The sequence below is a fragment of the Meriones unguiculatus genome, chromosome 18, assembly GCF_030254825.1.
Source record: "Meriones unguiculatus strain TT.TT164.6M chromosome 18, Bangor_MerUng_6.1, whole genome shotgun sequence".
In the NCBI taxonomy this organism is placed as follows: domain Eukaryota; kingdom Metazoa; phylum Chordata; class Mammalia; order Rodentia; family Muridae; genus Meriones; species Meriones unguiculatus.
In genome coordinates this window covers 6,204,413-6,231,134 of record NC_083365.1, presented here as the reverse complement: position 1 = coordinate 6,231,134, position 26,722 = coordinate 6,204,413, and the positions used below count along the sequence as shown (strand labels likewise).

General features: G+C 51.4%; 3 protein-coding genes across 5 annotated transcripts; 2 read left to right on the top strand and 1 right to left on the bottom strand.

Annotated features, from left to right (window-relative positions):
* Nucleotides 1-9,033: 9,033 nt before the first annotated feature.
* Nucleotides 9,034-12,602, top strand: Bloc1s1 (biogenesis of lysosomal organelles complex 1 subunit 1). The gene is made up of 4 exons (XM_021660161.2): nt 9,034-9,190; nt 9,801-9,873; nt 11,817-11,949; nt 12,414-12,602. The coding sequence occupies exons 1-4, from the start codon at nt 9,130-9,132 to the stop codon at nt 12,522-12,524; spliced, it is 378 nt and encodes a 125-aa protein (XP_021515836.1). The 5' UTR covers nt 9,034-9,129; the 3' UTR covers nt 12,525-12,602.
* Nucleotides 12,603-12,982: 380 nt separating this feature from the next.
* On the top strand, nt 12,983-18,543 carry Rdh5 (retinol dehydrogenase 5). 3 transcript variants are annotated; one of them, XM_060371443.1, is made up of 5 exons: nt 12,983-13,343; nt 13,877-14,216; nt 14,362-14,620; nt 17,884-18,047; nt 18,208-18,543. In XM_060371443.1, exons 2-5 carry the CDS (start codon nt 13,907-13,909, stop codon nt 18,435-18,437), a joined length of 963 nt encoding a protein of 320 aa, XP_060227426.1. In that variant the 5' UTR covers nt 12,983-13,343; nt 13,877-13,906; the 3' UTR covers nt 18,438-18,543. The 3 variants fall into 3 exon arrangements, with proteins under 3 accessions (XP_060227426.1, XP_060227425.1, XP_021515834.1); XM_060371442.1 differs by having other exon boundaries at nt 12,984-13,343; nt 13,872-14,216; XM_021660159.2 differs by having other exon boundaries at nt 12,994-13,343; nt 13,872-14,216; nt 18,214-18,543.
* A 771-nt stretch (nt 18,544-19,314) lies between these two features.
* On the bottom strand, nt 19,315-22,000 carry Cd63 (CD63 molecule). Its single transcript, XM_021660145.2, has 8 exons — nt 21,860-22,000; nt 21,457-21,533; nt 20,504-20,692; nt 20,292-20,366; nt 20,104-20,199; nt 19,851-19,991; nt 19,606-19,689; nt 19,315-19,459 (listed from the first exon to the last, which is right to left on the bottom strand). Exons 2-8 carry the CDS (start codon nt 21,520-21,522, stop codon nt 19,394-19,396), a joined length of 717 nt encoding a protein of 238 aa, XP_021515820.1. The 5' UTR covers nt 21,523-21,533; nt 21,860-22,000; the 3' UTR covers nt 19,315-19,393.
* Nucleotides 22,001-26,722: the final 4,722 nt, after the last annotated feature.

Genomic DNA, 26,722 nt, shown 5'->3' with positions numbered 1-26,722 from the left:
GCCTCTGTCCCGCCCCCCTGCCTCCAGCCACAAGCGTAGACTCGGGGATGCCCAGACCGACATCAAGGTGGGAACAGGTCTAGCACCCGTAGCCCCCCATGCCTTGGGTCCAGCCGCCCCATCCTTGCTGCGCACTCCTCTTCGCCCATTGCCGTATCTATTTAAAACATCATTTACATGTGTATTCATTTAGTACTGCGCGATTTTACCAAGTACAGCCTCGACCACCATCATTGCAGAGCCTGCTACAGTGAAGGAGCCCCCTTCAGCCTTCCTCTAATACTTGGGCCCACCCCCTGCCTTTATCCCCTGGCAAACACCAACGTGATCTTTGTTTTTATAGCTCCGTTATTTTGAGTGTGTTATATCAGTGTATATAAAGTATTTTTGCTTATGTGGTGTTGGGTATCATAATCCACGAATTTAAGTATGCTAGGAAGGTGTTCTTCCCCTGAGCTATGTATGCCCCTGCCCTGAGCTCTTCGGATTTTGTTGTGTGGTCCAGGCTGGTCTCATACTGGAGATCTTGCCTGTGAGGGTTTGGCGTGAAGTACCGTGCCAAGCTTTGAACATTGCTTATCAGTTCTACTAATTTCTAAACTCTTGACTCAAATGCAAGACGTTTCCTGGCAGGATGTTTAATGTGGACCTTCCCTCACTCTCTGTCTGGGTTTTTCTAGTTTCTGCATGTCTGCTATGCAGCTCAGCACTGCAACACAGTGTTCTGGATTACCCCGTAGGGAAGTGTATTTATCTTCATTACTAAGCTGACTTAGTAGTCTGTGTGTTCTCCACCCGCCAACCCCTTGACCCACTATTTATAGGCAGGCTAATTTTGGGTAACCAATCTCTCTTATTTTCTGCTTCTTCCTCCTGTGGCGGGTGAGGTGACTTCTTAAGTATTTGGGCAAAGGAGGTCAGAAGCAGATTCTTGGCATCTGATTTCAGCCTTGGATTTATGGGAAGCCCGCGGAGGGCAGAGAGAGGCAAGCCAACGTGCAGGTGCAGGAAGGGAGGCAGCTGGGGCTCTAAAGGCTCTAAAGGGGGAGTCACAGGCTGGGGAGGAGTCCTGAGTGCTGGGTGCCGTCCCAGCTTTGCTCTTCTGCATTTTCACATCATGTCTTTTCTGGGGCTCTGAGACAAACACACTGGAAAGGAAACACTGAAGCCTTACACCTAGCACCTGTCTAGAGGCGTGCTCCAGAGCGTTACAAAAATGGCCAAACTATTGTGTACATTTTAAATGATGTGTGGGCAAAGATGGTCCTTTTTTATAATTTTTTAAATTTTTTATATTAATTACAGTTTATTCACTTTGTATCCCAACTGTAGCCCCCTCCTTCAAGAAGTCCACTTTTTTTTTCTGCCAAAGTATAATCCTGACCAAAGAAGAGAGACAAGGGGATACAGAAGAAGCTGCTTTTAAGAAAGAGAAGAAGAGAACTCACAAGAATATGGGATATTTGGAGTGACACTGGGCTGTTAGAAACAGGATTTCAGGTGAAGCAGTCAGAGAAGGGTGCACACAGACCAATGCCTAGGAAGACAGAGAAGCCAGGAGGCAAAGCAAGGCTGTGAGGCCACTGTTTTGTCAAATTATTCCCCATCTCTTCTCTTGGACTCATTTCTTGATTAGAGTTATAAATAGCGGCGAGCTGGAAAAAAATGTCCCCTCCCTTTGCTTCTATCCCAGAGTGGGGGGAAGGGAAAGGAAAGGACACCAAATAGGCCATTGGGACCCTTTTTTTTTTTTTTTTTTTTGAGACAGGTTCTGGCTAATGGAGATCTCTTCTCTGCCACCAAGCTCCTACCTGATCCAGCCCCAAACTCTGGGTCACTCTTTTTTATTGATTTATTGTAAGATCATCTCACTATGTGCCCTGGCTTTGTAGACCAGGCTAGCCTCCTCCTGCCTTTTCAGTGCTGAGGCACACCTTGTCCCATTCCCCTTCTTTTTTGTTTTGAGACAGGGTCCAACTGTCATGGAACTCTCCAGTGTAGACCAATCTGGCCTTGAGGTCACAGAGATCTTCCTGCCTCTGTCTGTTGAATGCCAGGAATATAGGCGTGTCCCACCACACCCAATTTGCCATCCCTTTTTGTTGTCTTGAAAATGCCCAGTCACTGGAATGATCTGTAGCAGGACACACCCTTTCTATGCCTTTCTCTCTTGGGTCCAGTGGTTTTCATTTTTGCCCCCTTTTGACTCCCTCTTCCCGCTCTACAGTTTAATTGGTATTTCTTTTTTAGTCTTCACTGCAGACTCTGAGCTAACTCTTGACCCTCCATCTTCTGTTTTTCATTCTCTTTTCTTCTCCATTTGCTCCAGTCTCCACACTGCTGAGCATTTTCTCTCTGTGCCTTTGCTTCTCTCTGGTCCCTTGAATGCTGACATAATGACTAGTTAGCGCTATCTTTTTTATTTGTGGGCTCTATGGGACAGCTTAAGAGGTATGTATACCATAGTACTCTGGGGATGCAGAGTCAGTAAAGTGATCTTAGTCAGGAGCAGAGCAGATGGCAGGCTTTTGTTCATCCTAGCCTGATGCCTGGCTTGGTGGCCAGAGGGGTTTTATGCCTAGAACTCATAAAAATAAAATCAAATCTAGCCAGAGACCTGCAGATCACTGTGCCACCCACGGACCTACTCTCCAGCACTCCATGGGCTGGCCATAGACACAGCTTGCCACCACCCCATGCGTCGTGGATGGAGGATGTCACCCAGGGGCCTGCCAGCCACACAGCCACCACAATGAATGAGTCTGTGGTGGTCAGATGGAAGAGAAGTGGAGCAGCTTGAGCATCATGAAGAGAGAGGGAACTGGAGACTGGAGGGTGGAGAAGAGGAGCCTGTTGCGAGTGACTAGCCCTGCCACCTGGGGCCTTGGTAAGGTCCCAGCCCAAGCTGAAGTCCATGTCTGAGTCCGTGCAGTGCATCATCAGGGGTCTGTGTCGATGTCCACAGCTCATATCACTAGGGAACACGGAGGATGTCCCTGGTCAGGGCAGCTTCAGGGAGCCCTCGGATGCCCAGGGGTAGGGCAGAACTGTCCGCCCTCACTGACTGCAGCACTCTGGAGAGCCAGCCCTGTACCTCGCCTGGACGTGCTGACTGACTCTGGTGTCTGGGGTGCAGGTGAGCTGACCCCAAAATAATGAGAGCGGGTGAACTGGTCCTGCCCCCATCACTCCTGAGCAGCACAGCGAGGCTGACCCTGGCCAAAGGGGCACAGGTGAACCAGCCCCCAGCATATGAGCACACTCTTCTGCTGTGAGGTTGGGGGGGAGGGCTGAGGCAGTAGGGAGAGCTGACCCCAGGGTCATGAGAGCCGGTAAGCTGTCCCTGCCCCTCCCAGCTGCAGTGTTTGGGAGAGCAGGCCCTGCACCTTGCCTGGGCAGCACAGTGGAGCTGGTCTGGAGGCGTGGGTGCAGGTGAGCTGGCCCCAAGGGCATGAGAGCGGGAGAGCTGACCCTGCTTCCTGCTTATGGTGCATTGGGTGGCCTAGCCGGAGCAGTGCTGGACAGCTCGCTCTGGCGGTGTGGATAAAGGAGAACCTGGCATTGGCCAGCTCAGCTATCACCCAGGCCCAGGTCCAGGGTTCTGAGTTGGCCCACCCCAAAATCTATATCATCTGCAAACCCTTGGGGTGCCCGAAAGGGCCAGTCCTGCTGATCTGAAGCTGCAGGATCTCAGGGCAGGACAACAGGATAACAGAAAGGAGTCCTAGGGAGGATCCAACACTGATGGTTGTCACAGAGGCCAGAGATCTCAAACCAGACCAATGACTCACTGCAATGAACATTCACACATGAAGATGTACGGACAGAGGGCTACACTGTGGGACACACTACAGCTTCCAGGCGAGATGTTTTCTATGGTTTTTGTTTGTTTGTTTGTTTGTTGTTTCTGAGACAGGGTTTCTCTGTATAGCTCTGGCTGTCCTGAAACTCCAACTGTAGACCAAGCTGGCCTGGAACTCAGACATCCACCTAGCTCTGCCTCCCAAGTGCTGGAATTGAAGACGTGAGCCACCACACCCAACTTGTTTCTTGTTGTTTGTTCGTGTGTGTGTGTGTGTGTGTGTGTGTGTGTGTGTGTGTGTGTAAGAGAGAGAGAGATGGGAGGTTGCAAGGTGGGAGGGCAGATATGAAAGGGCAGGAAGATGAATGGGACTAGGGTGCATGACGGGAAACTCAAAAAGAATCAATACAGACTTTGTTTTAAAATTGATAAGGGTTGGGCTGGAGAGATGGCTTAGAGGTTAAGGGTGATGGCTGCTCATCCAGAAGACCTGAGTTCAATTCCCAGAACCCAGATGGCAGCTCACAACTGTCTGTAATTTCAGTTCCAGGGAATCTGACACCCTCGCACAGACACATGTGCGGCAGAATCCCAATGTATGTTAAACTAAAATAAAATGGCTAAGGCTGGCCGGCTGCTAACAGGGTTTCACCACTAACAGTGAGCTTCCAGGTCTCCATACTCACTGCAACGACACACACTGTCAGCATTCTAGGAAACTGAACAAAAGGTCCCAGGGCTTTGCACACTACTTTTGCAATTTTCTCTCAGCCTAAAATTATTTCAAAAAAAATATTTTAATTGAGAAATGTCCATACCCAGCAAAGACAGTGCCGCTTTCTTCAGTCCCTTCACTATTCCCTAAACACAGTCTTCACCTGCTTTTTCCCCCCATCCCCAGAACACTCTCTTTGCAGTTGTTGTGTCTAACTTATAAGCTAGCACTTCCAGAAGACACACTCCATGGTGGTGTGTCCTTTCACCTCCTCTGGCAACAAAGGCTTGGAGTGTGTACAGAGGGTCAGGCTTTCTCTCCCAAACACACAGCTTGAGGACTTTCTCCCTCACCCCGCCCAGCTTTCCAGCACTGGAAGCCTTTGCCAGCCATTGAATCCTGGCTGTGGCCAACGCTCATGCTGTGGGAGTGGCTGGGAAAGAAAGAACATAAATATGATTGAGTGAAGTCCATAAGGAAACGGCTTGACCATTCCAGTCTTTGAGGACCCGAGAGAAACTCTTACATCTTGTGAAGAGGACTGGCAGGTCACTTCCCACAGGGAGCCATTTAGACCAGCTTAAGGGCCCCTTTCTTCGGGCCCTGGCTTTAGGCCAACATTTGGAATTTGGCCACACTGCCAACAACCCCCTCTCTTGAAGCCCAGCCAGACTTCCCAGTTTGTGACGGCCTCTCCACTCCTCCATGTTCTCCCTCAGTCTGCATCCAGCCCCTAACAACTGAGCAGTTCCCAGTAAGAAGGTTTGGCCTAGACTCTCAATTTGGAGTTAGTTCAATGAAGCTAATTCTGAGAGACCTCGAAGGAACAAGGGAATAGTGGGAAAAGAGGAACATGGAGCTACATTCGTTCATTCTAAGGGAAAATAAACCAGATGCAAAATCCTAGAGAGAAGTGAGCAGAATGAGAGGTCAAATTCTTTTTTTTTTTTAACTTTGTTTATGGGGGAAGTTGGGGTTTCGGTTGGTTGGCTGTTGTGGGCTCCATTTATTTGTTTGCTCTGTTTTCTGTTTTGTTTTGGTTAGGTTTTGGGAGACACAATCACACACTATAACCCAAGATGACATGGAACTCACTCTGTAGACCATGCTGTCCTTGAACTTGTAGCAAGCATCCTGCCTTAGCCTCCAAAGAACTGGGATTACAAGTGTGAACTACCTCCCCCAATTTAAAATTTGTGAGTATTTGTCCGGAGAGGTGGCTCGGGAACAAGCCTGGTGGAAACTACCTGTGACTGTTGGCCTGGGGACTCTGGGAAGCTGGCTAGCTACACTAGCCGGAACTGGTGAGCTTGAGGTTCAGCAAACGACCCTTCCTCAACAAGCAGAGTGGAGAGCCATTGAAGAAGGTGCTGTGTCAGCTCCCAGCCTCCACACATGCACTCTCACACACACTCCAGCCCGAGTGCATGCAAACAAACACACACATAAGTTTGCTACGGCAGAAGAGGAGGGAAAGAGGGTGTTTAAATAGAGGAGCCATCCTCTGGAGATGTGTGCAACTTTTGTCCCGTTTTACCAAAGTTGGGTGAAGCCAATGAGCTTCAGCTCCAGCAGAAACTAGAGTCACACAGTAAATACTAAGGGCCCAGCCAAAACCAGATGAAAGGTAAGCCTGGAGCGATCAGGAGGAGTCCCCAGATAGAGGTACCCTATGTCCATGGCCCAGCCAGTATGTGGGGAAGAAAGACAGAGACTGCTGTCTGTAGCATCCTGGCAGTCTCTAATGTGAAAACGTCAGGAAGTTGTGCCAAGGCGGGTGACTGGAATACGAGATGATCCTGAAGCTTCCTCTGAGTCACTCCTGAAATCCCCAACACCAGCCGGCTCATCAGCCCCCACCTTCCCTGCCACATCACTTAATTCCTGCTTCTTTCCTGGCACCCCCACCAACCCAAGCCCTTCTCTCTCAAGCACCAGAGCTGAGGGAGAGAAGCAGCAGGCATCTTCCATTCTGCCTCTGTTTTGCTTGCTCACTGCAGTTAAAAGCAAGAGCCAGAGCAGGAGGGGGTGGAGAGGCCTCGCTGCCCTGTGGTGCTCCCACTCTTCCTGCTTCCATTGATTGGCCCTTCTATAGAGCACAGCCTCTTCCCGAACACGCCTTCCTGCCAGGATTCCCATTAGCTCACACCCAAAAAACTCCTGAGAAGTGTTTGGGGAAGTGTTTGGGGTCTCTTCCAGGGCTTATACAGATTCAGGCTTTAGAGTTAGCCTGGATTTGCCTATTAGGAGCTCCGTCACTCACTGTTCTCTACCTCAGATACCTCATCTGCATATTAGAGATGACAGAAATATTTCACAAATTGTTCTAGGAATTAAATGAACACACAAAGTGCTTGGCTACCATGAGTGTTCAGAAAATGTTTCTGATATACCTATAAGCATTTAGATACATACTTATTATCCAACCTTTTTATTTAGCTTTTGTGTGTATTTAGTGCAGGGGATTAATCCTGGACCCTTAAACACGCTAGGCAAGCACTCCACCACTGAGCTACATCCCAGTCCAGTCCCTACTGAAAATTTTTATCCTGGGGACTTGGAGAGATGGCTCAGGAATTAAAAGCTTGTACTACTCCTCCAGAGGACCTGAGTTCGGTTCCCAGCACCCCATCAGGTGACTTTATAACTGCCTTGGATTCCGGCTCCAGGGGATCCAGTGCCCTCTTCTGGACTGCATGGCATGGTGTGCCTATACACACATACACATAATAAAAGATGGAAAATAAAAGCTTCTAAATGTTATTTTGGCAGTTAATGAAGTTCTGCTTATTGCTGTCATCTAACAGTTTCAAGCTTCTCATTCGTCCTTTGATGGTAACACATTTCCCAGGTGGAGGATACCATTCTTCAAATAGCCGAATGAGGGCCAGGAAGATCGAAATTTCATCCTCAGGACCCATACGTTAAAAAGAGAGAACTGGCCCCCTAATGTTGTCTTCTGACCTCAACATGCATACCATGGCATGTATCACCACCACACACACACACACACACACACACAAAAAAAAAAAAAAAAAAAAAAAAAAAAAACAGATAAAATAGCTGAATACATCAGTGGGTCAGTACTTCTCAACTCTTACGAAACATTTCAGGAAGAATATTCAAATTTGTTCTGCACCCATCTGTCCTTCCCTGCTAGCCAATACAAGCAATCAACTTCATCTGTGCCATAACTCAGAAAATCAGTAAATGACAAAGCTATAAACACAGACATGTGTTAACCCAGCTCTGAGTGCACGTTAGAACCATCTGAAAAAAATATAAATATATATATAATTTATCTTTCAGAGAATCTATAATAACAGTGGGGTCAAGAGTTCTTTTCAATTGAGACAGGATCTTGCTATGTAACTGAACCTGATCTGGAACTCTCCATTCTTCCATCAGCCTCCTGACAGGTTTGCATTAGCATACCATAGATGGCAGTATTTTTACAAATTCCTCCGCAAGGCTCTAATCTTTAATCAGAGCTAAAAAATTAATTTAATCGTCTTAGTTGATTGACAATAAAACTAAAGTTCAGGATGAGTTAGCAAATTGACCAAACTTTGCCCAGCATATTTCCACATTTGTTTTTTTGTTGTTGTCGTTGTTTTGGTTCTGCGGTTGTTTGCTTTTGCTTTAAGACAGGGTAGTCCTAGCTGCCCTGGAGTTCACTATGTAGACCACACTGGCCTCGAATCCACAGAGATCCCCCTGCTTCTACCGCCACTATGCTAGGATCAAAGGCACGTGCCACCACTCCCAGGTGTGTCTGCACACCTGTAACGCACCCCAAAGTCCCAGCTGCTTGTGGGGCTGAAGCAGAAGGTTCCTGATTCCAGGCCTGAAAAGCACAGGGGCCGAGAGACCGACAGACAGACGGACAGGCAGGCTGTTAACGACAGCAATAAATTGATGGTGTTTATAACTTTTCTCGTTGGAATGCCTGGAAGCATTCCTTCTTAGTCGGAGAGGCACTGTATAATTTACCTTTCGCTTTGGCAGTAGCACGCACGCTTCTGTCAGGACTAAAATGGGTTCGCATTCCCTGACCACAAAAGGACAGGGATGGGCTTGCAGGCTCCCCACTCAGAACCCGCAACGTTAGCAAAGCTCCCTAGAAGGCCGCTTGAGGTGCCTGAAATACTTCTCTGCAGTGATCACCCAGAGCTGAGGGAACCTTAGTGTTGTGCTGAGAAAGAACAGAAAGCATTCTCTTCTAGGGAAAGGGCACTTGGAAACCACTGACAGCCGGCCAGCACTGCCAGGAGGTAAGATGAGGGAAGAAAAAGAATTTCAATGAGTTCGTAGAGCTTTTGCTACCCCAGAAACAGAACCGGCAGCATGAGGACATCAAGCCTCTCTAGGCCTTGAAGCCAGAGCCTGTGAAAACTGGCTCTTCAGCTTGACCAACTCCGAAAGCTGAGCCCCGTTAACAGCAGCTCAGCCAGCCGACCCTCCGCTGGCGCTCCACTGTTCCACTATTCCCCGGGGAGGAAGGCTCCGTGTCACGTGACGCGGTGATCACGTGACTGCGAGCCGAGGCGCAGCCTAGCTCCCGCAGCCCTACGGAAGGGCCTGTCGCGTCCGCACACAGCTAGAGTCGACTATGCTCTCCCGCCTGCTCAAAGAACATCAGGCCAAGCAGAATGAACGCAAGGAGCTGCAGGGTGAGCGCAGTGTCCCGTCGGCCGCGGCCTAGCTTCTGCCGGAAGCCCGGACCTCGGGTAACCTCCCAGATCAGGGCGAGGGCGCCGGCTAGCGGGCGGCCAGGGAGCAGGGCAGGGAACCCGCCCCGGTGCCCTCCGCACTCCCGGGTCCCCTCGGCAACTCCCCCAATCCCGCCCGGGCAGCGTGTGGGCCCAGCCCCTGGCTCCTGACACGCGGTGCCCATTGGCCCTGGCAGCCTCTCACCCCGGAAGTGGGAGGGAATTGGGAACCGCCCAGGGAGCGGCTGGATTCCAGCGGATCTGCCGCACAGCTAACGCGAGGAAGCGCGGCTTTCCTAAGGCCCGGATTGGGAATCATGGAGTTGCCAAACCGTTGCCCAGAGTAGTAGAGAAAAGGTTTCTGAGGAAAACCTGGGCGTGCGTGACGGAGTCCTGTCCCCTCTTAAGGGTGCCAGTTTCCTCACCTCCAAAATAAAGGGGTTTGTTTTATGTATGGGATGTTCTTTTTAAAAGGTCTGACATTAGTTGGCAGTTTCCAGAACAGTAACAAGCGTGTGGAGACCCATTAGCACCACCTCTCAAATATCCAATCCCTTTCCCCCTCTCCCAGAGAAGAGGAGGCGAGAGGCCATCACTGCGGCGACCTGCCTGACCGAAGCATTGGTGGATCACCTCAATGTGGGGTATGCACCTCTTCCCTCAGCTCCAGCTTCTTCCATCCACCCTGCTTAGTCAGGGTCTGGACCATCCTCCTGCAGGATCAGGTGCTCCAGTAACTCCCTGGCCTGTCCCCTCCCCACTAATGTAACTTTATGGAAAGTTGAGTCAGCTTTGACACCCTAACACTGGATGAGAGCAAAGCAGCTGCAGTGGTCAGAAAAACAGCCAGAATTCCCCTTCCCCACACTAACTTCCTGGTACAACTTGATGCCATCTGGCTAACTCACCCTTTTAAGTCCAGCTGTCCCTTGGGTGGGAGGGAAGGACAACCTCTTTCACCACATACCCTCTTTCCTTCCTCACCTCCTACTCTCTGGCAAGCCTGGGAAACAAATGGCAGGAACAAGATGGCACAGCTGGTAAAAGTAGGAAGAGCCTATGCCAAGAGCTGTGACAAAACCAAGCTGTTTCTTCATTCTGGGTCTCAAGAGACCCTACCCCCAACCTCACCCCTCAGTGAGAAGACCAATGATAGCAAGACTTGAGGCGATTTCCTGGCCCTGTGTGAGTCAGCGGAGTGCAGAGATGCTGCTCTGTCTGCAGGCAGAAAGGAAGCACGTACTGTGCCTTCCACTCAGGGCAAGAAGAGCAGCCTGGATGTAAATCCAGAGGCTGAGTCATCAGGGAGTCATGCAGGCACTGGGGTCATCACTCTTACTCCTCCTGAGGGTAGGTTAGGGGAAAGAATGGCTGTGGTTGGAGCCTCTGGGCACCCTATCTCCAGACAACTCTCCTCTCTCAGAGCACCCATGTTGCGTTTCCCTTGCTACCATTTGTGAGGCCAGCCAGACGTCTCTTTTCTATTTGCTTGCTATATGCCACCCTATATTCAAAGCTTGGAGGGCAGCTAAGCCAAATCCAGATTAGAAAGGGTTTTGTGTTGCTACCCACAGCTCTTGTTCTCCAGAAAATAAAACAAAGGCTTAGTCTGTCTCAGCCCTTGTCAGGTGCCCTGCCGACTTTCTTGAACACCCCCAGCCCTTTGCCTCCTCTGCCCCCTCACATTCCAGTGGGTGGGGGCACCGGATGTGGAGTCTCCTTACTGACCTAGAGCTTTGGGAGAGAGAATGAAAAGGTCATCTGCTAGGAAGAGAGGGAACAGTGATTATGTAAAGTGGTGGCAAAATTTGTTAGTGGAGGATGGAACCCAGCACCATGATAGTAAATAGTAATGTAGTAATGGCAAGCACAGCCCCTTGATTGAGACAAGAACAGGGGTAGGGTTCATGCATCTGTGTGGCTGAAAGGAATAAGGGTGGGAGAGTTGGATGTCATGGGGAATGCCTATATGCCTGTAACCCCAGCACTTGGACTGTAGAGGCAGGAAGATGAGGTCAAAACCAGCTTCATCCACATAGTAAGTTTGAGGTCATCCTGAGCTACATATGACTGCATCTCAAAAGGGTTAGAAAGAGCCAAGAAGATCTCATGGGATAGGCTAATTTGACCCAGGGTTTCTGAGGAGGGGGTTTACTCTCCCATCCCGCCCCAGATTCAGGGAGGGGCTGGTTTCCTTCGAAACTTCTTACATAGATCACTGGGCTTCAAATGACTGCCAGATGTGGCCCTCTGCTGAATTTTCCCACGCTCCCTTTTCCCTCCCAGCCTTTTCCTCAGGGATAGGTCCCTAGGTTAACCCTCCCTATTCCATCTCAGCTACAGAAACTTCTTGAGAGCATAGGAGATGGTTTGTTTGTAGTCAGCTCCCAACTTGGCTTTCCTGGTAACCCTGGGGTTGGAGGAAGGAGCCTGCCTCATCTGGGTCATATCCAGAAAAGGCCAGAATCCCAAGGCCTCCCCAGTTCTCCCTCCTGGCTGATCTCCCACCACTGTAGAAGCCCCTTACCCCTGAAAACCACCTCCTAGGAGCTGGAGGAGCTGACATCTCCCCTCCTCCACTCCTTAGTGTGGCCCAGGCATACATGAACCAGAGAAAGCTGGACCATGAGGTGAAGACACTGCAGGTCCAGGCTGCCCAGTTTGCCAAGCAAACAGGCCAGTGGATTGGAATGGTAGAGAACTTCAACCAGGCACTCAAGGTGAGTCACGCGCAACACATTGCTGCCTTTCCCTGAGCCCCCCAGGGGCTGTCTCCAGTCTCATAATTAGCCCAGACCCAGGGTTAATGAGGAAGTGGGGATGGCCCTAGATAGTCCTTCTATGGCTGTGGTGTCAGAAAAGCTAGAGAGAAAAAAGGCAGGATCTCGGGATATGGCTCAGTGACACATGATTAGGACCACGTTTGGGGTCAGTCCCTAACACACATACACACAAGTACTCAGAAAACCCGAAGTATGATAGGTGGACCAGTACTACCAGCTACTCTAGAGGCTGACACAGGAGCATAGCTGGAGCGCAGGAGTTGAAGCCAACCTGAGCAACATAGCAGTAATCCATCTCAAAGAACAGACAGACAGAAAGCAGTTGGGGGTTCTGACTCAGCCTGGGACCATAGTCCACCCACCCTGACTCCTGGCCTCCGTTCTCTTCTCCCCTTTCCCAGGAAATTGGGGATGTGGAGAACTGGGCCCGAAGCATCGAGCTGGACATGCGCACCATCGCCACTGCCCTGGAGTATGTCTACAAAGGGCAGCTGCAGTCGGCCCCATCCTAGCCTAGAGCCCATCCCTCCCACCTCACCCTCCTGGCCGGGAGGGAGCTGGTGGGCCATGAATAAAGACACGAGCTTCCATTCTGTGTGGCGTGTTTGAAGGAGTCACTAGCTCCTAGATGGTAGTGGGGGCTCTGAGCAAACTCTGAGCTTGTTTCCTGTGGGACAAGTGCCTTTTGGTGGTGGGTGACAATACCGCTTTTACCACAATATTCTTCCTTGGGCCTCGTGTAGGTGCCTTTTGCATAACCTGCCTGCCCAGAAGCACTTGCAGATTTCAGTTTCCTGTAGACCAGAACTAAGGCAGGAGCAGACCTACTTAGTCCTCAGCCTGGCCCCCTGCCTCACCTCGTGAGCAAGCTCGTGCTCTTCCAGGCTGCTAAGCAGTGTCAGGAGGCTGGGCCAGGTGGGAGATTAAATCGTGGGGGCACTTGAGGGCTGAGAAGGAAGAAAAATGACAGATCCAGGGACACCCACAGAGAGGGGCAGCTGCCATCCTTGGTAGTTCCCACCTCTAGGAAACAGTGGCAAAGATGGTGAGGAGCCCAGTCTAAGAAAGACAGCCTCGGGGAGGCGCGGGGGGGGGGGGTCAGTGCTGCCCTCTGCCAAAACCTTGCTTCAGCCGGGAGGCTTCAGCCTCTTAGCTCCTCCTCCTCCTCACCGCCCTCACCTCCCCAAAGCATACAGACACTTGACACTCCTGCTCACAGCAAGCGTCCACCCACTCCAGACTTGGGCCGTGGCTGTGGGAGCCTGAGAAGGCTAGAAGCAGTCTCTTAAGCTAGTTTCGCACATTGTGCTGCCTGCCCGCTCTCCCCAGAGGTAAGTGGTCATAGGAATTGGGTTGCTATAAAGACTAGCTAAGGATGGCGTACAGTGATTTTTGGAGCTTTAAGCTTTGAGTATTGTCCTCACACGTCATCCCTTTGATCTCCACAACACTGAAGTGGGACTAGTAGACCTTGTAGCCCAGTTCACTGAGAAAACAGGTTCCATAGACTGAAGATGTCCAGCCTCACACACTGACTCTGAGGCTAGCAGGACTGAAATGGAAGGCTCCAGGTCCTGAAAGCAAGCAAGGATGCACTCAAGGTTTTGATGTTCCTGGTTTAGTAGAATGGTAACCCGGGTCCCTGTGCTCCCACACAGAAAGTCTGACACAGGACCAGGCAGGTCCAGGTCATTTCATTAACTACAAAAACAGTGTCTGCACAGTAAGCCATAACTTGCCAATCATCTGCCAAGCACATAGTTGCTTGGTTTGCCTGCTCAGACCAGGCATCACCAGCACAGCAGACATTAGGGGCCAGGGCTAGAGGGGTAGAGGGAATGACAAGCTGTCCTGCCCAGCCTAGGCTGCCATCTGCAGGACATCACATCCAACCATGTGGCTGCCTCTGTTCCTGGGTGCCTTGCTGTGGGCAATGGTGTGGTTGCTCAGAGACCGGCAGAGGCTGCCTGCCAGCGATGCCTTCATCTTCATCACTGGCTGTGACTCGGGCTTTGGTCGCCTTCTGGCACTGCAACTTGACCAGAAGGGCTTCCAAGTCCTGGCCAGCTGCCTGACCCCCTCTGGGGCTGAGGACCTACAGCAGATGGCCTCCTCCCGCCTGCACACAACACTGCTGGATGTCACCGATCCTGAGAACGTCCAGCAGGTTGCCAAGTGGGTGAAGACACATGTTGGAGAAGCTGGTGAGTGCAGCGGAGCCACCAGAAACCTGGTCTGCACAGTAACCCTAGGACTCCATGAGGCTGTGGGGGAGGAACGGGGCTCAGATCCTCCCAGGAAGGAAACACCTCCCCAACCCCCACTCTGTGTCTTGTCATCTTCCCCCAGGGCTCTTTGGTCTGGTGAATAATGCTGGTGTCGCTGGTATCATGGGGCCCACGCCATGGCTGACACAGGACGATTTCCAGCGAGTGCTGAGCGTGAACACACTGGGTCCTATTGGGGTCACCCTTGCCCTGCTGCCCCTACTACAGCAGGCCCGGGGCCGGGTGGTCAATGTCACCAGCTTCTTGGGTCGCCTAGCAGCCAATGGGGGGGGCTACTGTGTTTCTAAGTTTGGCCTGGAGGCCTTCTCCGACAGCCTGAGGTGAGAGTGCACAGCTTCAAGCTCCAGCGGGGGGGGGGGGGGGGGGAGCTACTCAAACAGGCTAGGAGAGGGGACTAGGACAACACAGGAGAGACGGAAGAGGAAGCAGGGCTAGATCTGTGTCCTTAGATTACATTGTCATCGTGGGGGTGGTGTGTGCATGTTTGAGACAAGTCTCACTGTCACCCTGACTGGAACTCACAGAAGCCGGGATTAAAGGTGTGCCCCACCATACCAGGCAGAGTACCTTTTCTTGAGTCAGGATTGCACTCTAGTCCAGGCTGGCCTCGAGTTCTTGGCAGTCCCCCTGCCTTAGCCTACTGAGGACAGATCACAGGTGTGAGCCACCAAACAGCCAACTAGATTACTTCTCAGGGTATTTTGTTTTTTTCTTCCAAATCTGTTCAATCAGAGTGAGATTTGCCTCTTGGGTGTCCAGAGTAAAGTGAGGTGTGTGCAAGGCCTAGCACAGCCTAGATGTTAGGGAAAGGCTTTTGTCGTTGATTTTTAAATGGCATTGATTTAGCTATTGATTTGCACATATACTTGTACATATTTATTGTGTGCACACACACACATGGGCACGGTGGCACACATGCTGAACTGGCAGGAGTCTGTTCTCTGCTGAGGTTGATGGCCAGCCCCTGTATCACTGCAGCAGGAAAGCTAGTATCTCTCACTGAGTTCTCTCAGCCAGTCTATGTGGCTAGCGTTCCTATGGGCCATGGGAGGGGCACTGAGACATGCCCAGGTCAGGTGTGCCCTCTGGTTTGTACTTTATGAGTCAGGATGTCACAGACGTGTGCCTCCACCTAGGGCTTACCACTCACTTCAAACAATAATGCTTAAAGATGGTGAGAAGATGAAGGAGCTGAACGGGACAGTAGGAGCAGTGGAGTCTGAACTTGGGACAGAGGCCCAGGTTGTTCAAGTGGAGCCTACCAGTAGGCTTCATTACCACAGTTAACAGATATGTCACCATCTCCCTGTCGCCTTCCCTGTCCTCCTCTTCCTGTCAGCATCATGGAACACAGCTTTCCACTTGAATTTCTACAAGACAGGCCAAGGCAGGGGATGTACCTACTTTACCCACCATGCCAGCTACCAGCTCATTCCAGTCTACACCCCTCACACGGAGTCCTTAGGACTCAAGCTTGTGTTTGGGGAGCTAGAAAATGTCGCTGGATCAAGAACTGGCGGTCTGCAGTTATCAACCAGATGGGCTGAGCCTTCTCCAGGCGAATAATGGTTTTTACACATTTAAATAGTTAGCTTATAAGTGTACAATATATTAGTACATTCCCAGGCCTTTACTCCCAGCACTCCCGAGGCAGAGGCAGGCAGAACTGTCTACATAATGTCTGCTGTACATAGTGAGTCCAGGACAGCCAGGGCTGCTACACAAACCCTGTCTCAAAAAAACAAAAAGTACATTAATTTTGCAAAGCATTATGGCATACACCTGTAATCCCAGCATTTAGAAGGCAGAGGCAAGAGCAGTTCTATAAGTTCCAGGCAAACCTGGTTAAATAGCAAGTTCTGGTCCAGCCAGGGCTACATGGTGAGACCCTGTCTCAAAATAAAAATAATTTTTAAAAAATAATTTTTAAAAAACAACACTGATTTTTGTCTGGCCTGTAGTACCTTAAAATTTACTTTTTTTTTTTTTTTTAAGTAAGGGACAGGGTAGGGAGAGGCTCACGAGTTATGGCTGCTCGCTGTGTGCTCTGGAGGACCCACACCCACATGACACAGTGTCCTCTCCTTCATGCACACGTGCACAAACGCACATTCACACTACTTCTCTTTGAAGAAGAGAACAGGGAACTAAGAAGGCTCCCGAGGTCTAAATTAATCTGGACTACATTAGCAGCATAAGGCTTGATCCCAGAGCACCCCACCCAGCAAAGCTCACTAGCCCTTAGTCTAGAAAACAGGACAAAATGTGCAGGAGAGCTGTGCAGAGTGCCACCCACCATAATCCAAAAACTAGGGGAGTGGAAGCAAGGAGCTGAGGCTAGCCTGGGCTACATAACAAGATCCGTCACACACAGGCATGGTGGTACAGGTCTGTAGTTAACACTTTCACAACCAGCTTCTACTACATCGCAAGTTGAAGCTACATGAGAGCCAGCAGATGGCTGAGTAGTTGAGAAGGCTTAATCCACAGCCTGACATCCTGAATTCAGTGGGCAGACATGGTAGGAAAGAACCAATTTGACCTCTATCATACACACAGACAGTGGAGCACACACACAAAGTGGATAGAATTTTCTTAAGTAAAAGAAAGGTTATCCTAGATTACATAGTGAGACCCTGTCTCATAAAATGAATTGTTTTTTGTTTTTTTTTCATGGCACCTCTAGGAGAGCCCCCCCCCTTTCTTTTTAAGATTTGTTTATTTATTATTTATACAGCATTCTGCCTACATGCGTGCCTGCTTACCAGAAGAGGGAAGCAGATCTCATTATAGATGGTTACGAGCCACCATGTGGTTGCTGGGAATTCAATGACCTCTGGAAGAGCAGACAGCGCTCTTAACCTCTGAGCCACTTCTCCAGCCCCATAAAATGGAATTTTTAAAAAAAGAGAAACCAGGTGTGGTGGCACCTGCCTTTAATCCCAGCATCCAAGAGGCAGAAACAGGTGGACACCTGAGTTTGAGGCCTTTTAAACAAAAGAGAGAAAAATAGGCAGACTAACATGATAGCACACACTTGTAATCTCAACACATCGGAGGTAGAGAGATAAGTTACCAAGAGTTCAGGGTCATCCCTGGCTACATAGAGAGTTCTGGATTAGCCTGGGCTACATGAGATGCTGTCTCTAAATAAATAAATAAATAAATAAATAAAAATCAAGGAGCCAGAGCTATGTCTCGGGATAAAAATGATTAGTCTGGGTCTTGCAGAGGACCCAGGCTTGTTTCACAGCCTTCAAGGTGTCTCAGAACAACCTGTAATTCCATGACCAAAGATGGCTCCCGCATACACATGGTACACATGAACTTATGCAGCCATACACATAGAAAATAACCAACAAATCTTCTTCCGAAAGGAAAACGAGTCTCTTGACTGGGGCGGCTCACTTGCCACACAGCTACACACAGGTCAATCCTCACTGCCAGGGAGCAAAAACATCCCAGCCAGCCAGCAATCGTCCCTCATCAGGACACATTCCCTACACCGGGACACCTTTCCACCTTAGAGTCCACCCTCCTGGAGACCCAGGAAAACACAGAGACCCCTCTACCCCCCCTCCAGGCGGGACATGGCTCCATTCGGAGTACAAGTCTCCATTGTGGAACCTGGCTGCTTCCGAACCCCTGTGACCAACCTGGAGAGCCTGGAGAACACCCTGAAGGCGTGTTGGGCCCGACTGCCTCCAGCTACACAGGCCCACTATGGGGAAACTTTCCTCACTGCTTGTGAGTAGCTGGGCCCACACTGGGTGCATGATGGGGAAAGAGAGGGCCAGAAAGGGAAGAACAGGGCAGGCGGAGGAGTGTTGTCACCTCCCAAGGATCCGGAAGATGGCTACCCTGGGGGGGGGGGGGGTGAGCGTGCACACTAACAGTCTCTTCCAAGCTACAGATCTGCAAGTGCAGCGCCGCCTCTTGAACCTGGCCTGTGACCCAGACCTTACGAAGGTGACAGGCTGCCTGGAGCACGCCCTGACTGCGCGTCACCCCCGAACCCGCTACAGCCCCGGCTGGGATGCCAAGCTGCTCTGGCTGCCTGCCTCCTACCTTCCAGCCAGGCTTGTGGATGCTGTGCTCACCTGGGTCCTTCCCCGGCCCGCCCGGTCAATCTACTGATGCTGGCTCTACAGCAAGAGGCTGATTTTGAAGAGCACGGCATTTATTTCTGTCTCCACTGTGGTGCTGCCTGGTTTCTGACACAATAAATATGTCTTGCTTTAAAACAGAGAGCGGGCAGAAATGAAGGTGCAGGTGGGAGCCTGGCAAGATTTAAGTAGCTAAAATCCCGAAGCTACCCAAGTCCCCAACTCTGTGCCCTGTTTATTGCCTGCAAAACTTCCACTGTCCACTGGGCGGTGTCAGGTGACCGCCTTGCCACCTTAGATGCTTTTTGGCGCTGCACTTAGAGAGATGTCCACCAGAGGGCACTTTTCTCGGCTTTTTCTAGGTAATGAGAATTCGTACTTTGCACCTGGCACAGAATTATCTGATTTTCTTGGGGACAGAAGGAAAAGTGATGAGAAATGGTCATAGCCAGATTGGGTGGCTTCATGAAAGAAGGAAATACCTAAATTCCCCTATTATCTAGGGCAAGAACAGGGACACTGGCCATACAGGTCTCAAGCAACTTAACCGTTCTTGAAAGAGCCAGGTCTCCTTCTGGCCCTCAAACTATCAGAAGGCCAAAAAGTTATCCAAAACAGATATGGCCAGGCTCTACCATGTAGGCCCTTGGTGGAAAATCTCTTTGACTTAGGCAGGAGATAGCCTCATGAACGCTCCTGGAACACAGTTTGAAGGCTAAGCTAAACCAGGGGTCTGGAAGGATCCTCAGACACATCATCCTCTGGACCCCACTTCTGTCACTGCCAACCCGACCAACACCTTCAAGAAAATACCCCCCCAAAAAAAAGTCTGCCTATTCCCAGGGCAGGGATAGGGAGAAGGAAAAGGGAGGGGCCGTCCACCACTAAGATAAACTGAGACCATCTCCTTTTTAGGTCTGAAAAAATAATCCGTTTAATTGAAAAACCTGGAGAATCCACTCCCTTAGATAATATCCAAATCCCACCCTACATTACTTCATAGCCACTTCGGATGCTCTTCACCAGACAGCAGGAGAAGACTATTCCCAGGACCTAAAAGGTGGAAATGAGATGAGGGTGGAGAGGAGGCAGGGCAGGCTTCTCCAGACCCAGCCAAGGGCCACTGTTCCCAGGCCAGGGCCTCCTGCTCCCCAACTGCCTGGGGCTGATTCAGAGCCCCAAACCACAGCATTTCTTACCTCCACAAAAGCAATGCCCAGGGCTGCTGCGGCTACCAGCAGGATATTCTTCCTCAGCCAGATCTCCATTGTCTCCAGGCAGCCCTGAAGAGGCAACAATGAATGGCAACAGAAACTTCCTACCCACCTCCCTGCCTCTCTTCCAGTTCCCTTCCTCCAACCCCTATCCAACCCTGATCCCATTTCATCTCTCCTGCCTCCAGAAACATTTCCCAAGTTTCCCTCATCTAATGTCTTCTCCCTACCTGGGTATGGATCGTGGATTCCTTGAAACCGTTTCCACAGCCCACAGTGATGTTGATACAACACGAGTCAGGGACGCGGTCCTTGCCCATACCAGGGATGTTCTCCCAGTCTGTGTAGTTAGTAGCCCCACAGCACTCAAACTAGGAGAGGAAGGAGGGATGGGAGGGAGTGTTTCTAACTCGAACCTCCACTTTACTCCAGAGATGAGAATCTTCCATCCCCACTATCCCTCTTCCCAGCCACCCCACTCACTTTTTTCTGCCATCTGTCCAGAACTGGGGCTGTTTTGTTGTCTTTGAGGTAATTCTGCATGTACTGCTGCAATTCCTTATTAACCTCTGACTTCACCTAAGAGTAGGGAAAAGTGCTGTTGAGAGCAGAATTCAGGCCCTCAAGTCCCAGAGCAAGTTGAGGCCGGGCTCCACTTTTTCCCTGCTTACCTTGTCTCTAAACACATAGCCAGCAATCGCCACAGCCACCTCCACAAGCATGATTAGAGTGAGGAAGATGGCAAACTGCAAGGGGACAGGACAGGAGTGAGTTGGGTCTGAAGTCAATTCCTGGGACACTTCTGGTGTTGTTCACCCAGCCCCTCACCACAAAAATGCCCTCTGGTAGTCCCAAGAGTCATGCTGGCCCACACCCCACTCACTGTAATCATAAGACAATAGTTCTCCTTGCAGGTCCCACAGCAGCCCACAAAGGCCACCAGAAAGAGGAAGGCGCCCACTGCAATGATGACCACAGGCAACAGGGAGCCAGGGACAGTCTCCTGGTTAATGGCCTGATTCCAGACAACCTGAACTGTTACACCAATGGCAATCAGTCCCACTGCACAGGCCTGGGGAAAAGATGAGGACTAGGTCAGATCTGCAGTCCAGTAGCCCACACACCCGACCCCCACCCAGAAAACAGATTTTACACCTCCAGGAAATACTGGCTGTAGAGGACAGGACGTCTGCCCACCCTTGCCCCGCAGTGCAGGCTGGGAAATTGTCCAAGGTACTCAGGAAGAAGGGAATCAGGAGGTGTCAGCCCGGGATGTGCATTCCTTTCCATGGACTCCCTGCTAGACTCTCCTAGAACCGCCCCGCACTCCAGTGACTAAGGTCCTAGCTAGGCCAGGAAGCGGGGAGGGGGGGTAAGAGTGGCCCTTTTCCTTACCAACAGTATCTTCTCAGGGCAGGAGCAAATTAAGGTGGACAGAGCCCTTCCTCCCGCAATAGATGAGAGGGCAGAAGAATGGCCAAGAATCAACAGGGTGAGGAGTGGGGGCAGCCCCGTGGCGATACTATCAGACCGTTGGCAGGTTGCCCCACTACCCCATATCACAAATGGTTGGGTCACCAGACAGGAAGGGCCAGGAGGGGGTTGGGTGGGGGTGCTGCCAATCTAGGGTGGCCATTCTCGATCCAAACTCTCCACAGAGGTCCCGGAAAGCTAGAGGGGAGCTCGTTCGGCCTCTGGCCCTTTCTCCAGCTCTTCCTTCCACATCTGGCCTCCAGCTGCCTTCCCTGCTGGATCCCTCACCCCTCAGGGCTCCCGCTCCAAGACGCCCCACGCCCCGCCGGCGTGCCCCGTCGTCCCTCTTCCCGCACTACTCACGCAAAAGGCCAGCAGAAGAACGTAGAGCAGGAACTTGACGCACTTCATTCCTCCTTCCACCGCCATGGCTGCAGCGCCTGGGGCCGCGGAGAGGGCGAGGGAGGGTCAGGACCAGCCGCGGGGCCGCCGCGGCCGCCGCTCCCCGCCGGCCCTCGCGGCCTTCCCGGCGCGGCCCCTCCCACCCGGAAGCCCGCGGCCGGGTCCACGTCTCCCGGGCCCCTCCGCGGCCCCGGGGCTCGCGCGGAGAGCCGGCCCGACCCCCGCCGACGCCCGCCCTCCCGGCCGCGACTCCCCCCGGGCGCCCCGCGGGCGGCGCGGACTCGGGCGGACGTGCTCGAGGGCCGCGGGGCGGCGGCGGGGCGCGGGCTGCTCTCGGAGGCGCCGCGGCCCGCGGAGGCCTCACCTGCGCTCCCCGACGCTCCCCGACGCTCTCCCGCCGCGGCTCGGCCGCCTTCTCCGCGGCCCCCGCTCGCGCCCCGCCCGCGCCGCGGCCCCGCCCCGGCTCCAGCCCCCTCGCCCCCACGGGGTGGCCGCCAGCCTCGCTCATGTGACGCGGGAGCAGCTGCGGCCTGAGTCACCGGGGCGGCGAGAGGGGGAGGCGAGCCCCCGGCCGGGCGCGGCCACGTGGCCCCCGGCCGGAAGGCTGCGGCCGGGACTGGACCTCAGGCTCCTGGCGCCCTTCTGGAACCCAGCGCCGTCTGTTCGGGAACACGGGCTGGGCGTGAGCGCACAGGGCTGCCCACGGTTGCCCGAAGGCAGAACGGAGGCAAAGTGTCACACCTCCTCTGTCCCCACCGAAAAGCCAACGCACACTTCCCGGTCCATCCGGTTCAAGCCCCTGTCCCTCATCCCAAACCCGCAGAAAGCGGTAGATTGTGTGGATTGCATGGGGTCAGAATAACCACTTCCAGAAAGCCCCCAGCTTCACGTCCTAAACTAGGGTTTTCTGGCCCCAACTTCTCCATTTTCTGGGACTCCTGAGCTGAGAAAAAACGGGAGGGCGCCCTGTGTGGGTCCAGTTCACCTGTCAATTGTAACACGTCAGAGCCTGGGCCCTCCTTCTGGGGAAAGATTAACAAAGTCTGCGCTCTCTTCCTGGATTACCCAGGAAGATGTGTGCAAGGACATTAAGGTTGGCAAGGCAATAGTGTGGACTTTCCCTTCTTACTCCTCATCAGAGATGGCAAAGCCAGGCGAGGGCAATAGCTAGAAATACCTCCCTCCCTTGTGCCACTGGTGGTGCCCAGAAGGAGCTGTTGTGAATGCTAAAACATAGAACCAGCCTTCACACTCCTGGCCTGAGCTCTGTCTTTTTCCTAATAGCTCCTTCTGCCTGTTACTGAGTCTGAAGGGAAGAGAGTGCGCACAAAGCAGCAAGTGGAAGAAAAGGCCAGCCTGGTGGGGCATGGAGATAATCCCAGCACTTTCCATTCTCTTCTGTTGTTTTTGTTTTTTGAGAATAGTTTTGTTTTGTTTTGTTTTTTGTATAGCCATGGCTGTCCTGGAACTCAGTCTGTAGACCAGGCTGGCCTCAAAGTCAGAGATCCACCTGCCTCAGCCTCTGCCACCAGAGCGCTAGGACCGGGTGCACTTTCAAATCTTAAGCAGGAGAATCAAAAATGTAAAGCCACCCTGAACACACACACACGTACAGGTACTCAGGAACGCACGTGTGCCTCTCTCTTTGGAGACAGGGCCTCATGTAATCCAGTGGCCTAGAGCTCCCTGTATAGCTGAGGACGACCTTGCACTGAGCAGCCTGCCTCTACGCACAGGTGCTGCCGTTCCTGCTCTACAAGAGCTGGTCTTGTTACGCCGTTCCAGCACTAAACCCAGGGTTTGCGCCTGGGAGACCAGCGTTCTACCACCCTGTGGGGGTGAGACTGTAGCTCAAAATGCAGCGGAGCACGCAGCATGAACAAAGACCCAGGCCAGTTGCCAGACTACAGCAAAGTCCAGGCGTGACGGTGGGCCTGTCGTTCCCAGGGAGGTGAAGGTTCCAGGCCATCCTGGGCCACACAGCAAAACCTCATCTCTACCGAACCAAAAAAACCAAAAACAGTGGAAACAGTGGTATACACCTGTAATCCTAGCACTGAAGCACAAAAATCACTTCATCATTTCAAGTTCAAGGCTGGCCTGGGCTACAAAGTGAGACTCTATCTCAAAAAAAAAAAAAACAAGACTAAATCTGAACTGAGGCTGTAGCCCTGCTGGTAGAGAGCTGGCTTAGTATGCAGAAAGCCCTGGTTGGATCCTAGCTAGCACAACCACTGCTGTGCATGCCTGATATCCCAGCACTAATGAGGTAGAGGCAGAAGTCTCAAGAATTCAACGCCTTGGTTACCTAAGGCATTTGAGACCAACCTAAAGAATGAGTCCTTGTTTCCGAAAAATAAGTAAGTAGTCAAAGATAAATCAGTACCAAATAAATGAAGAGCCTTGGCTTGATAGCGCATGCCCATCATTGCAGTACTCAGGCTGAAGCAGGATGATCATGACTTCCAGGCCAGCTTAAGATACATGCTGGGATCCTGTGTCAAAAGAAATAAATAAAAAGCTGGGCACAGTGATTCATGCCTTTAATCCCAGCGGTATGAGTTCAAGGCCAGGCCAGCCTGGTCTACAGATGGAGCCCAGGACAGGCAAGCCTCTGTTACACAGAGAAACCTGTCTCAAAAGAGGAGGAGGACGGCCCTGGGGACCTGGAGAGATGGCTCAGCTGTTTGCAGCACTTGCTCTTATAGACAGCCTGACGTCAGTTCCCAGCGTGCACATGGTAGCCCACAACCCCTGTAACTCCAGCTCCATCATATCTGATGCCTTCTTCTGGCCTCCTCGGACATCAGGCATACATGTAGTACATGCAGACTATACGTGTGTGGGTATATATGTATGTGTAATTACTTTTAAAATGATAAAGTCTAGTGCTGGAGAGACTGCTCAGTAGATAAGAGCACTTGCACAAACATAAGGACCTGAGTTCCGATCCAAGGACCCACATGAAAAAAATCAGGAGTGGACCCACAAGCACCCAATACTGTTACCGTGTAGAAACAGGAGGATCACTGGGAATTCCTGGCCATCAGCCTCTCCCCAAGTTCAGTGAGAGGCCCTGTCTCAGGGCAACAAGGTGGAAAATGATAAAGGGACACCCAGCGCCCCTTCCTGCCTTCACACACGTCCATAGGCATGTACCACAAACAGAGGTAGCATGCATGGAAATACATGTAACCAGAGGCCGCCATGCTCAGTGAAAGCCAGGCTCACAGCATCACACGCTTCCTCTTCCATGCAGATCTGGAATGGCTTTCTAGAAGGACATCAAAGTAAATGGAGGATTATTATTAGAGATGTGGAAGTTAAAAAGAAAGTACAGGACAAGAAAGAAAGGAAATATCATGATAATTCCAGGGGATGGTGGCGCACACCTTTAATCCCAGCACTTGGGAGGCAGAGGAAAGTGAATCTCTGGGAGTTCGAGGCCAGCCTGGTCTACAGGGTGAGTTTCAGGACAGCCAAAGCTACACAGAGAAACCCTGTGAAAGAAAGAAATGTCAGAATGAAACCCTTAAAGAGGTCACCTCCTCCAGCACAGCTTGGGGCCTGGAAACCTGCCTGGGGACAGGGAATTAAAAAGGACACACATGTCCAGAGAAGCTGAGATGGGTGGCCGGCGTGCACCCCAAAAACTCCGCACTTGTGTCTGTACATGCTCGTGCACCAGGCACATTCCAGACCTGGCTCTCCCTTATCATGGCAGGATGTGGAGAAGGAGCCAAGAGGCCAAGGAAGACAGTATTCATGAGTTTTCTTATTGTGCTGTCACTAAATGACAGGCCTGTACTAGGCATGGGGCAGCAAGAAGAGAGAGAGTGTATCTGTCCCCTGCCAGAAGGAGGGCACAAACTCCTGGTGAGCCATAAATGCTCAGGGAAGGAGTGGATTCCTCAGAGGTGGCCAAACTCTGATGCAGGGATGAGACATGAGACTTGGACACGACAGTAGTGTCTTAGGCTTAAAGGTGGGTATCACAGCGGTGGGACACTTGTTTATTATGTTCAAGACTCTGGATTTCAACCCTACTAATGCAAAAAAAGTAAAATAAAATTGGATAAATTTGACAATGATGATTGTGCATGAAAATTAGTCCCATTCTTTAAAGGTGCATACTGAAATACTGAAGACACCACATCGTGCCTGTAATATGTTTGGAAGACTTTGAAACAATAAATGAAGCTAAAAGAACTTGACTAGTAACAAGATGGTGAGTTCTAGAAGGCCACACTGGGTGTGTTCCAAGGGCAAAGGTAGGGGGAAGGGAGGTAGTGGGAGCTTCTGAGAAGGCGCAAGACCCTTGAAAATAAATGTCGGGACCCCTGGAAGACACTGAAATGACAGCCATCATCCACCAGAGAGAGGATGGGGCCAGCACCTAGGGAAGGAGATGGTCACCTAATGGAGAAAGCTCAGCACTGGCATCCAGTTGGCTCTACTGCCAGAAGAGACGTGAAAACTCACAAAGAAAGGCCAGCCATACGACCTAGTGTGTCCATGCTACTCCGGAGGCCAAGGCAGTAGTTCAGAGCCATTCTAGATAACATGTCAAGACCCTGTTTCTTAAGAATTAGTTAGCAGGTATGGTGGTGCACCCCTTTAATCCTAGCACTCTGGAAGCAGGGGAAGGCAGACTTTGTGAGTTTGAGGCCAGCCTGGTCTACAAAGAGAGTCCAGGACAGCCAGGGCTGTTACACAGAGCAACCCTCCTGAGAAAACCAAACTAACAATAATGATAATAATAGTTAATTAATTCATGTATAAATCGGTGAGCAAGGATATAAAAAAAAAACAGAGCCTCTGGAAGCCTTTATGTTTGAAAAACACATGGGTGTGGGCTGGGGAGATAGCTGGGCAGGTAAGGTGCTTGCTGCTCCTCCACACACCTCATGCACACAAAGGACAAAGGAATAGGTGACGTAGCCAATAAAGGGGTAAATGAGAGGACACAGCTGTGCACTGCCAGGTTTTTTGTGAGACCCTTCCCCACCTCACTCAGGACTAAGCCTCCTGTGAGGCCAACATTAGCATTCCTGTTTTACTTTGTGTGTGTGCAGGTCAGAGGACAAGTTTCAGGAGTGCTCTCTTCTTCCAGCATGTGGATTCCAGGAGGGCCTGGGGGGTCCTTGCCCTCAGCTGATGCTTGTTTTAGAAACAAGGAAGCTGGCTTGGCCACATGGAGTAGCATTCCCAGAGCCCGTTAGGACAG

Bases quoted from the DNA above. Each gene is read 5' to 3' on its own strand.
- Bloc1s1 (XM_021660161.2), top strand. From the start codon at position 9,130: ATGCTCTCCCGCCTGCTCAAAGAACATCAGGCCAAGCAGAATGAACGC. The intron at 9,191-9,800 runs GTGAGCGCAGTG...CCCCTCTCCCAG, and splicing joins TGAACGCAAGGAGCTGCAGG to AGAAGAGGAGGCGAGAGGCC. The intron at 11,950-12,413 runs GTGAGTCACGCG...CCCCTTTCCCAG, and splicing joins ACTTCAACCAGGCACTCAAG to GAAATTGGGGATGTGGAGAA.
- Rdh5 (XM_060371443.1), top strand. From the start codon at position 13,907: ATGTGGCTGCCTCTGTTCCTGGGTGCCTTGCTGTGGGCAATGGTGTGG. The intron at 14,217-14,361 runs GTGAGTGCAGCG...ATCTTCCCCCAG, and splicing joins GACACATGTTGGAGAAGCTG to GGCTCTTTGGTCTGGTGAAT. The intron at 14,621-17,883 runs GTGAGAGTGCAC...CCCCCCCTCCAG, and splicing joins GCCTTCTCCGACAGCCTGAG to GCGGGACATGGCTCCATTCG.
- Cd63 (XM_021660145.2), bottom strand. From the start codon at position 21,522: ATGGCGGTGGAAGGAGGAATGAAGTGCGTCAAGTTCCTGCTCTACGTT. The intron at 20,693-21,456 runs GTGAGTAGTGCG...TCTTTTCCCCAG, and splicing joins TTCTTCTGCTGGCCTTTTGC to GCCTGTGCAGTGGGACTGAT. The intron at 20,367-20,503 runs GTGAGTGGGGTG...GTCCCCTTGCAG, and splicing joins ACTATTGTCTTATGATTACA to TTTGCCATCTTCCTCACTCT.